Source organism: Candoia aspera, chromosome 13 (assembly GCF_035149785.1).
Source record: "Candoia aspera isolate rCanAsp1 chromosome 13, rCanAsp1.hap2, whole genome shotgun sequence".
NCBI classification, from domain to species: Eukaryota; Metazoa; Chordata; class Lepidosauria; order Squamata; family Boidae; genus Candoia; species Candoia aspera.
In genome coordinates, this window is record NC_086165.1 from 16,859,125 (window position 1) to 16,870,670 (window position 11,546).

At 43.1% G+C, this 11,546-nt stretch overlaps 1 protein-coding gene across 1 annotated transcript; it reads left to right on the plus strand.

Moving 5' to 3' along the window:
- The first annotated feature begins 509 nt into the window (after positions 1-509).
- On the plus strand, positions 510-10,018 carry PDCD7 (programmed cell death 7). The gene is made up of 5 exons (XM_063313985.1): positions 510-1,320; positions 5,374-5,512; positions 6,326-6,562; positions 6,910-6,997; positions 7,942-10,018. Exons 1-5 carry the CDS (start codon positions 565-567, stop codon positions 8,057-8,059), a joined length of 1,338 nt encoding a protein of 445 aa, XP_063170055.1. The 5' UTR covers positions 510-564; the 3' UTR covers positions 8,060-10,018.
- Positions 10,019-11,546: the final 1,528 nt, after the last annotated feature.

Genomic DNA, 11,546 nt, shown 5'->3' on the forward strand with positions numbered 1-11,546 from the left:
AATAATTCCGGCGCTCCCCCTGGCCACGGCTGAATTTGCACGGAACGACTCTCGCCGCCCGGCGATGCGTTCCCACCGCTTGGATGCAGGAAGCCAGGCTGGCGATGCGTGTTTCGAAGAGGTGCAGCGGGGGTCTCGAGCAGCGACATCCCGTCCTCCAAGAAGAAACGCGTCTTGCCCTGCCCTACTAACTCTGCAGGGCGGCCCCTCGCCACCCCGAAGACTGTGACTCGGGAAGGCTTGCGCGGGCTGAATCAGCGCTACCCAAAGGAGGGCTGCCCTTGCTTTGAATCCCTGCTTCTCTGGCTGAGTGCAAACAGCACAGAAAGAACCCCACCATCCCCGCCCATCACCCGTTTTTCCGACCTCAAATATTCCGCTTGAGGAATAGGCCCCGCCTCGCCCCTCCCGTCTTCCTCAGGATCCCCCCGCCCACGCAAGCCGGGACAGGCCCCTCCAGGGCTGCAGGGGGCGCTGCTCTTCCCAGGCCGCTCCGCTTCCCCGCAGGGAGGCGCCGCGCGGGAAGAGGCCTCTGGGGTCTAGGCCGCGCAGCCTGCCCGGATTATGGCTCAGCCGCCGCCTCCCTTCGCCTCACGCTTCGCGGGGCCGCCGCAGCCTGCCGCCTTCCCGCCGCCCGCGCTTCCTCCGCCGGGGCCTTTCCGAGGGCCGCCGCCTCAGCCCTTCCCTCGCCCGCTCTTCCCGCCGTTTCCAGGCGGGGGCCTGCTGTCTCCCGCGGGCCCGCCCTTCCTGCCGCCGCCGCCGCCGCAGTGGCGACCGCCAACGCCGGAGCGGCCGCCCTTGCCATGGAGGCCGGAGGGCCCGCCGCGGCCGGCGCCCGAGGCCTCGGACGCGCCCGGCGGCGAGGGCAGCGCGGGCGACCGCCACGCGGCCTGGCTGAGCCGCTTCCTGGCGCGCCGCCGAGCGGAGGCCGCCGCCACGGTCGCTCCGCAGGAGCGGGGCTTGGGCGCGGGCGAGGCGGCGCGGGCGGCGGGCGAGGCGCTGCGGGCGGTGGCGCGCGTGGCGGCGCTGTGCGCGGCGTGGCGGCGGCGGGGCGATGAGGCGGCGGCGGACGAGCTGGCGGAGGGCGAGGCCGCGCTGGAGCAGCTGCGCGCGCTGGTGCGGCCGCTGCGGGACCCGCGCGCCCTGGAGCTGCTGCGGCGCCGGCTGGAGCGGGGCCGCCAGAAGCGGCTGCGGCGCCGGCAGCAGAGGCAGGAAGCCCGCGCCGCCCGCCAGGAGGAGGAGGCCCGCCGCACCGAGCGCGAGGCCCGCATCGACCGCTGGAGGGCCCGCCGCGCCCAGGAGGTGGAGGACCGGCACCGGGTGGGTGTGGGAGCCCGACCGGAGAAGAGGGGAGAGGGGCAGCGGCTGACCGGGGTTTGGAAACGACGGTGCGCTCCAGCATTTATGCCGGCTTTGGCAGAGGTAGCCCAATAGATCCCTGTTTGGGGTATTGATGCTTCCAGTATGGCAATGCGAAGAAAATAGAGGCAGCCCGCTGGTGGCTTGAACTCCCTTTGGAATCAGCTGCTATTCCAAGACATTTTTTGCAAGCATTCCTGGCTTGCGGGGCGGCTCTGGTTCCTTTGTTGCCTGCCAGTGAGTTGCACCCCCAATCCGTGACACTCCCTTTATTAATATGAGTATTAATAATAATTTATTGAACTTGTATGCTGCCTGACTCCCAATGACTGGGGGCAGGGAGGGCTCACAATAATCAAAGACATTACAATCAAATTTACTTTTTTAATCATTCATTATATAGCCACCCATCACACAGAGTCTGGGTGGCATACAGTTAACAACCAATTAAAACAACAGCAAAAAATGATTAAACTCAAATATAAATAAAACCATGGGAAAACGGACCAGCATCCTACAAACAGTGTAACCATCTTGCGGGCTCCCCATTTTTCTGGGATCCCCAAGTCTGCTGAAAAAAACAACTTCTCAGTGATTTACTAAATGCCAGTAGGATCAGGGTAATCTCACCTGGGGTGGGGGGGATGATGTTCCAAAGGACAGGTGCCAGGGCAGAAAAGGCCTGCCTTCTTTAAATCATTAAAACAAAATGCTTTCTTTTGCCCACGCACTTCAATCTGCCACAGATGGGCACCCTTCTGTGCAATTTTTGAGACAACTATGTGGTGGTTTTATTGCAGGGCCATCCAACCCACACTTAACTAGCTTGTTAATCAGTGTATCAGATGCTTTGTCATATGCTTTCAGAAGTCAAGGTATATTATGTCTACATCATTCCCAAAATCTATTAAAGAAGTGCAAATCAAAAATGATGTTAGTCTTGCAAGATTTCTTCTTGGTAACTCTATGTTAACTTACGGTGATTACCTTTTTCAAGATGCTTTCCAACTGATCTCTTTGGGATTTGCTCTAGAATGTTCCTAGGTATCAATGTCAATGTGACAGGTCTGTAATTTTGTGGATCTGCCTTTTTCCCATTTTTGAAAAAAGGGACATTTGCTGTCCCTCATTTCACTTTTTGTCCAGAATTTCTCGAACAGTTTGTAGAAGTTCATCAGCTAGTTCCTTTGGTGCCTTAGGATACAGCTCAGCTGTTCCTGGAGATTTAAGCCCATTCAGAGTAAAGAATTTCTCTTCTGTGTCTGTTCTCCTGTCTTCTCTTCAATCATCCCTCTACTCATCTTTGTTAATGCTTACCCTGTTAGCATTTAGATGGGCCAGCTGGTTTTTTTAATCTTTTAACATAACTAAAGAAGCCCTTCTTGTGGTTATTAGTATCCTTTGCTGACCTCAGGTCATTCTGAGCTTTCCCTTTAGACACCAGTTGTACATTCTCAGACAGTCTGTCTCTTTGCATTTCCTGTATGTGGTTTTTTTTTTTTAGATTGCCACTGTGCTCTTTGTGTAGCCCTGCATTTCTCCTCTTCACTGGATTTATTTAGACTTGTGCTTTTAATATGTCCTTTAGGAATTCCCATCCATCTTGAGTTCCCTTTTCCATTAACTTAACCTGCCATGGGATTTTTGTATCTGCTTCAGGCTAAGTAGATAGGTAGGGGATCATCCTGTGCTTATTTTATTGAGGATAAAGTTCCTATTTAACAAGGTGGGATTTGCACTGCATCCCTGGAAGTGTACTTCATTGAACATTATGTTAAGAGAGAAGCTATGATGGCCCTGTGGTTGCAAAAAAATATATATTGAGACATTTAGATTAGCTCCTGTAAGTTTTCAGAAGGGTAAATATATTTATCTTTAATATAATCTTTAAACAAAAATAACAAAAGTCTTGTAGCTCTGTTAGTCTCATTTGCCAGCCCATATAGAGCTGTTGCTAGGGAGAGACAAAAGTACCCTGGTTTTTATATACAGGTAATCCTCATTTAGCGACTGCTTTGTTTAACGATTGGTCGCAGTTACCAAGGTGATGAAAAAGTGATTTTCTGACCAGTCCTCGCATTTACAACCTTTGCAGGTCTGTAAAGCAAAGGAAAGCTGAAGTAAGATAATAAGCGCAGTTGTGGTTTCATTTAGCGATCGCTTCACTTAACAACTGAATTGCTGGTCCCAGTTGTGGTTGCTAAACAAGGACTACCTGTAAATCATTTTTCAAGAATGCATTTTGCATCTGTTGAAACAGACTGTGATCCATGAAAGTCATGTTTTGTTATCAAGTGGAACCCTTCGAAGGTTTTCAGTCTGGTTCAGAAGGGAAGGTAGCCTATTTTTTAAAAAAATTGAAGGTTTAGCTTAGTTAGCATCTTGAAACCTACACTACAAAGAAAATGAAATGGTTTGGTTGTTTGTATTTGCTCCTTTTCCTGAGTTCTCCCTCCTTTATTTAAGCCCTAAGAAAGAGGCTGAAACCTTGAAATGTTGAGGCAAAAGTTGAGATGTACTTTCTGATAAGATCACAAATCATAATAATTCTGTTTTGAGTTGTAAAGCCTTTTTTAATTATGGGAGTGGTGTCTGTAAAATAATGCATGAAATTAAATTTTGTTAGGAAGCTTCAGGTGATATGAAACTTTCAAGTTGTGGAATATCAGAGTATGACTTTTTTTTTTTTAATGGCTGTACAAAACATTCAGAAGAGGGGCTCTGCAAAAGAAGAACCCATCCCTAAAGCTTGCTTGCTTGCTTGCTTTATTTACAAAACATTCAGAAGAGGGGCTCTGCAAAAGAAGAACCCATCCCTAAAGCTAGCTAGCTAGCTTGCTTGCTTGCTTGCTTGCTTTCCTTCTTTCTTTATTATCCCGCCTTTATTATTTTTATAAATAACTCAAGGCAGTGAACATACCAAATATTCCTTCCTCCTCCTGTTTTCTCCACAACAACAACCCTGTGAGGTGAGCTGGGCTGAGAGAGAGGGACTGGCTCAAGGTCACCCTGCTGGCTTTCATGCCTAAGGCGGGACTAGAACTCACAGCCTCCTGGTTTCTAGCCCCAGCCCCTTAACCACTTTGGAAAGTTTTGTGTGGCTCCTTTGAAGGCTGTCCCTTGTTATCTATACTTGTGTGTGCGTGCACCAGCAACGTTTCTACTCAGACCACCAGTGGAATGGTATGTACATAAATTCAGATCCACAGCTGGAGACAGCCTTCCAGACAGCTACATGGAGCCTTCCGAAGGATGCAGCAACTGGAACACTTCAAGGAGAAATGCTTTTCTTATGCTCACACGCTTTATGAAGCACCTCTTTGGAATGTTCTGCACAGCCCTAATGTTTATTACCTTTAAAGCCAAACTTGGCTTGGATCTGGGTTATGGTCAGGTTATTCAGTTCATCTGGAGAAATTCATTCATGGTTACTACAGATTCATTTAGCAGCAGCCCCAAATATACTCCCTTTTGAATTGGGGGGGGGGAACCCTTTTTTGCTGGCATTTTAAAGGATCTTTCAAATTTTAAGAGGTTTTTAATCGTTAATGGACTTAACCATTTTGATACTTAATTATTACTTTAATACTTCTATTAACAGTTTTTTATTGTAAACTGCTTTGAGATGTGATAACAGCAGTATGAAAATAAAATAACCATATCTGGCAAATAAAAGGGGCTGGAGACAAAACAGGGTTAAGGGCTGTTGCTGTCTTGGCCCTGCTAGTGAATTTTTTGAAGCATCTGGTGGCAGAATGCTTGGCTGGACGTTCATATATAGGTCAGGGTTGACTTGTCGGGTACTTGGGGCTCTCCGAACTGGCTTGTTTTCTTGCAGACATTTCATTACGAGGCTAGGTAAGATCACCAGCGTGAGGGAGAATGTGGTGTCAGTGAACTAGGCTCAGCACCAAGAACCCAACAGACCCACTTTTATCTACTGTTTACAAGGTGGTTGTGTTCCTTCCTGCATTGCTTTTTTTTAAAAAAAAAAATTACATTCCTTTCATTTAGGAACAAGAACTTAAAGCTGCTGCAGATAGTGTATTATCTGAAGTGAGAAAAAAGCAAGCAGACACAAAGCGAATGGCAGAAGTTCTGCGTGGCTTAGAAAAACTTAGGAAACTAAGAAAAGAAGCAGCAGGAAGGAAAGGTAAGTTCTCTGGACTTCTATTACCATTCATAATTGTGACTTGGTGTGTGTGTGTGTTTTACTTTGTGCTTACTCCTTTTGGTGTGCTCTGTATGGTTGGGAAACTTTGTGTTAAAGCCCCAATATTTCTACCAGTGTGTCTTGCTTACATTGCTTCCTTTTCTGTTTTCCCTATTAAAATGTGTTTTAGATATTAATGGTCATTATGAACTTAGGAGACTTGCATAAAAAAGTGTATAGAGTTCAGGCCTGGACAGGCATTGTCCAGAAGAGCCTTGGAATGGAATGGCTTGCTTTTCTGGCTTCATGGTTGTTTCCTATAAATAGCCAGCGTATTTCTGTGGAATGAACTGCAGGTTCTGGGTTTTTTTTCCCCTTCCTTCCTTCCTTCCTTCCTTCCTTGACTGTGAACCAATCAAATCTTGGAGGATAGAAAGTAAGAGGCATACATTTATTCTGTTGCAAGTAATTGAGGAACTGAGAAGGGATGGGTAAAAATGCAAGATAGCATATTCATTTTTTCTAAGGCATTGATTTCAATCAATCTCAGAAATAATCTAGATGGGAAACAAAGCACATTATTGAAATAAAACCTACTGTACATGATAAAAATGTGCCCGTAAACTATACAAATGTCCTTCTTAGAAAGAATGGACTTTTTTTTTCGTTTCATGGTTGGACCTAGGTTCTTTGACAGAATGTTTGATGGGATTTGAGCTTGGAAAGGTTGAGAACCGCTGACCTGAGGCAGCTGTGGGGTTCGTCTGAAACAGAAAAGGTACAGCAACAGACACTTGTGTGTGTTGGGTGCAGGTGTTTGTCCACCACCAGCAGCAGATGAAGCCTTTGAAAGTGAAGTTCAGAACTTAAAGTTGTTGATTAAAAAGCGCACTGAGCTCTATGAAGCCGAAGAACGAGCTCTCCGAGTCATGCTGGAAGGAGAACAGGAAGAAGAAAGAAAAAGAGAAATGGAAAAGAAGCAGAAGAAGGAAAAAGAAAAGCTCCTGCAGCAGAAGCGGGACATGGATTCCAAACTGTTTGGGGATCCAGGTAATTTTCAGAATGCTCATGCTCATGTTTTGGGGGAAGGGGATTTCCACTGGAAATCCAGGAATGCTCTGCTTGACTTACACTGGGCCACACTGGGGCAGGAACAGTTTACTTTAGAAGTGTTTAGAAATTTTTATTTCAGTAATAAAGTAAAGTAAAAGGAGTTACTACTCCCCAAATCTTTTATTTATGTAGTTTCTCTACGTCAACACAAGAACTGACTAATTGAATTTAAAATAAAGTTTCATCTGATTAATAAGTGACCTAGGAGATCTATTCTCACAATTAGTGGAGGCTTTTATGTCTGTGGCTGGAAAGACTTCCTTAATTATCTTTTATATTTTTAGAAGAATTTCCACTTATCCATGTCTTGGAGCCATTCACACAGTATTATTTGCAAGCTGAATATTCCTTGCCGGCTCTCATCCAGATCAGGTAAGAGTCATGTGTTAGTAAATAAAACAATTTGGGTTGTTGGGGTGCGTTGTTTTGCATAAAAACCTGGAAATTCTTAGCTGTCTTGAATTAAGGGTGCCATATGAATTCCTTTTGAATCCCTTTGCTACAGATCTGAATGTTCAGTTGCAATCAGTCCGCACAACTGTTGAGGTTTTAACCAGACCCAGAAACTGGAATGAGCGGGAACAAGAGACCACTTTCCTGTGTCTTCTTTCCCACCTAATCCAAACTATTTCCTTGTGTGCTTTTTTGTTTCCCTTTAAATTAGGAGAAGTCATTTGTTTCAATATATAAGCATTGCTCTAATGAAAGATGCAAAACCCATCTAGCGTGATCCAGCCTTTCTGGCCATAGTAGCACTGGTATTGGTACCCATCGCAGATGAGATCCTGATTCAACCTACCACTCAGGCTAGCAGCTCACTCAGAAATAGTGTTGCGTTTACAGCATATACTGAACCAAATCATTTATAAACCAAATGGCTGCATTTGCCCAACATGTTGGCTAGTTATTTGTGGCTTAGAACGTTGTACAAATGCAGGCCATTTGGTTTATTGTGCAAAGCCAGAAAATGACTTAATTCAGTAAAAGGGTAAACCTGTTCTGTGAATGCAGCCAATCTCTTAAATTAATCTACCTCACAAGGTAACTCTGAGGATGAAATTGGAGTGGGTCTAATCTATACTGTTCCATGCTGTTGGAAGGAAAATGGGACATTATGATAGAATAGTTTTTTTAATGGTCCCTTGAGTAACTATAATTCATTAAAATTGCCTGTAACCAAGTTTCTACAATATTTTGTACCTACTTGTGAATTCTGTTTTCAACTGTAATTGTCTTGAGTACATGTTATGGATGGAATAATTCAGACAAGAAATAAATATGGTGCTCAGTGTGTTGCCTAACTTTTTCTATTAAAGGCATGAATGGGATCAATACTTGGTGCCTGCAGATCACCCTGAAGGAGATTTCATCCCCCCAGGATGGATCCTTCCCAGTCCACCCTCCAGTGACACGTGGGCTACTGCTGTCAGGTGATGCCTTCGAAGTCCCATTGAAGCCAAGACATGGCAAAATTTACCAGGGGAAGGCTGCAACAATATTGTGTGACTGATAACTCACATTACAAGAGTTCCTTTGAATTCCAAATGCATTATAGGTGGCCCAAGGATCTCACAAAATGTTGATTGATAAGACAGATATTGTCCTTAAATATATTGTTAAAAGTATGACTTATGTGCACTATAATAAGTATCAAAGTCCTCTCTAGCATCTGGTTATACTTCAGCATCATAGGATTCTGATCATGAGGGAAGTATTAATGAATTACTGCTGGGTATGTGTTGGAGTGTGTGGGGTAGACCCACACTTTAAAACAACTTTCCTCAGAAACTTATCTGGCTTTACCTTAAATGGGATGTAAGTGCTATAAAATCAGTAATGTGTAATCCCCAGTGATAGAGAAATAAATATGCCATGGACCTGCAGGACAACATTGGCTAATAGAGGCTAGATATAAAGCTGGGCTTATCTATGGAGTTTATATAGTTCAGAGACCATGGAATTAATGCATCAGCTAAATATTATTGTATGTGTTCTTAATCTAAAGTAAACTGGGAAGTCAGAATTAATCACCTGAGGCAACATCAGAGATGATTTCTTTGGAACAGTACCCAGATGTTCAAATTCCAGTTATCTTCCAAAACACCTCTGGTTATCTTGGCCTTACATGGCATGAGTTAAGTGAATTGACAGATGTGGGCAATAGTCACCTCTTTTGAAGTTTGAGTTAGTGCTTTCAAAAATTAAGGTGCTAAACTGGAGTTGTATGGAGTGAATTAACAGTAGCTTTTCCATGCTGTCATAAAAACTGCATTTCATTTTTATACACATGATACACATACTTAGGGAAGCAGGGTTTGTTTTTCTAGTAGGATAACTAGAATAGCAATATAAGTTGAAGTTTTTGTGTCGATTTATACGTCCACAATAACATCAAGGCATAATTTGGTGTTTAGGGAAAGAGTCTTGAATTTGTGTACTCTCCTGCTCTCCTTTCTGTGCTTTAATAAATGGCCTTGTGCCATTTTCAACCCTAGTTGAATGGCACATTTTCAGCTTAAATAAATGGCAACTGTAGTTTCCACAGAAGCAGAAATCATTCATTGACGTGAGAGAATGTAAAGGGGGATGGGTGGGTAGAGGAAGCAGGCAAAGATTTTATGCTACCTGTGAATTATTGGCTGCTCAGGAAATCTGTATGTGCTTACACAGATTTCCTATACAAAGTTCTTAAAAACAATAGCACATTCTGCACAAATTATGTGGTTCATAAATTGCAGAAAACTAAAAGTTACTCTTCTTGACCAAAAAAAAAAAAAAGTTTTCATTGGTGGATTTGTCCACTGTGTGGCGAATGCCATTTTGATGCTTGGTTATTTTACACTCACTTGCTCCTGCAGATTTGTTTACTTCTGAAATACAAACTCAGAGGTACTTAATACCAGTTGTTTTAGTTTAGCATTATTTATACTGGAAAGATGGGATATTCTCTAATCTCATACTTTTCACTTTATTCCTTTAAGAAAAGTATACTGTTGTTATTATTTTAGTTTGATTTAACATGTTATATTTGTATAACTAAAACCAGCGAACACTGTTAAGCATCTTTTCTCGGACCTAAGAAGAAATGAAGCCTGAGGCATGGCTGTTCTTGAATTCCATAAAAGAGCAGTTGTACCCAAACTGTTAGTACAAACCGTAGCCTTTGTCTGGTACATGTGTTCACTAACTAGATTTGTTAACCTCTTGTTTCAAGGTAACTGTCAAATAGTTGCGTAAAGTGCGCTTTACTGCCCTGTAAAGCTTTGCAACAAAGTTGTCTGAAGTGTTGGGGATGCTGTAATGAGAAACAGTCAATTGTCAGAATGATTTATAGTCCTGTTAAATGAAAGTGTGTTGCCTTTTGTTTGAACTTAATAAATTATGACCGTTTCACCCTTGAATGTGTACCTGGCATTTCTTTTGCTTCCTTTCTGGCATGTGGGAATTCGCAGAACCCCCTCAGCAAAGGCCATGGCTGCTGTTGGAGACAGAAGTGTCGGAAAGTTTTCTGCTTAGTATTACAGGAAATACAGACCCAAAAAGCATCTTCTCGCTTCCAGACTTTTTAAATTGAGACTGTCCTGGTTTTGTGTTTTGACTGTGCACAGTGACCTAGATAATAATTTTGGAGCAGATTAGGCTGCTTAGCCCACTGGAACACTTGACAATAGAAGCTTACCCGCCCAAGCAGCTCTAATCGTCAGCTTGAGAAGCGTAATCTGGGGCTCCCTTGACTTCCTCTGTCAACACTGGAGGTTACAGCCAACAAGAAGTCTCTGTCTTCTTCTGGCAGGTGCCATTCTGATTCCTTGCTCAGGTGAGTTTTCCCTTCCATGAGAAAAAAAGGTGTGCAAAATGGAAAGTTGTCAGTTTAGCTGAAGAAACAGATTGAGGTTCATAGGTGCGCCTCTTATGTGCAGACAGAGGTTTAAAGATAAAACCTAAGTTTTCTTTAAATATATTTTTTTAGCTCAGAGATTTAAACCCTTAAATTGTTAAAATAATGTACTTTTTTATTGTTAATTTCTCATTAACGATATTACTAAGCACTAGCTGCACAATCCTGGTAATTCCTTTCTCCACTTACAGATTTCTCTTGTCAATTTTTTTTTTTCTTTTCTCCTTTTGCTTGCTCATTTGTTCTTTTTTCTTTTTTAAAAAAATGATTAATAGATGCATTTTTAAAAATTAAAAACAGTCATTGTATGTAATTATAACATTTTATTTAGTGATTATGTCTTAATCACTGGCAGTTGCCAAGGGTGCGAAACACTGGCCTAGACAGTTCTGGTATGTTCATGAAATCTGTTATCTTTTTCCAACTAGGAATTGCTAAAACAGGTTTTTGTCTTACATCCTTAATTCAGATTGGCAGAACAAAGGACTCTCTTGCCTGCTTAGCTTTAATTGGCACTTCAAATCCATTTTAGCACTGAATAACTTCAGCTTTTACAGTCAATTATTTTTAGGCAGTTTTTCCCAACTTGATGTCCTTCACGCCACTCTTGTTAGGAGTTAGGAGAACTGTAGTCCTGAACATTGGGAGGACACGAGATTGATGAATTCTGTTCTGTGCTGCTTTACAAATCAGGTACAAAAATACTACGTGTTAAACATTTTATTAAAGAAAGTTGTCATTGGCACCTATAAGGACTTACAATGTTTAGTAGATACCTGGAAACAGATTTCTGGAAATCGACAATTTTGCTTTATCACCTTGAATGTTCTAATCATAACTTCCATCTGAAGCAATTAATAATCTTAGTGATTTTAATGCCTAAATGTTCCTTAAAATGACAGTTGATTAACTCAAAGGCAGATCTTACGTGCTTTGTGCATTTGGGGTCGGTTAATTTATGGAGTTCTCTGGACTTAAGGAAAGCAAGTTCTCTTGTCTCAGGTTCTTTTAGTTTTGCAGAAG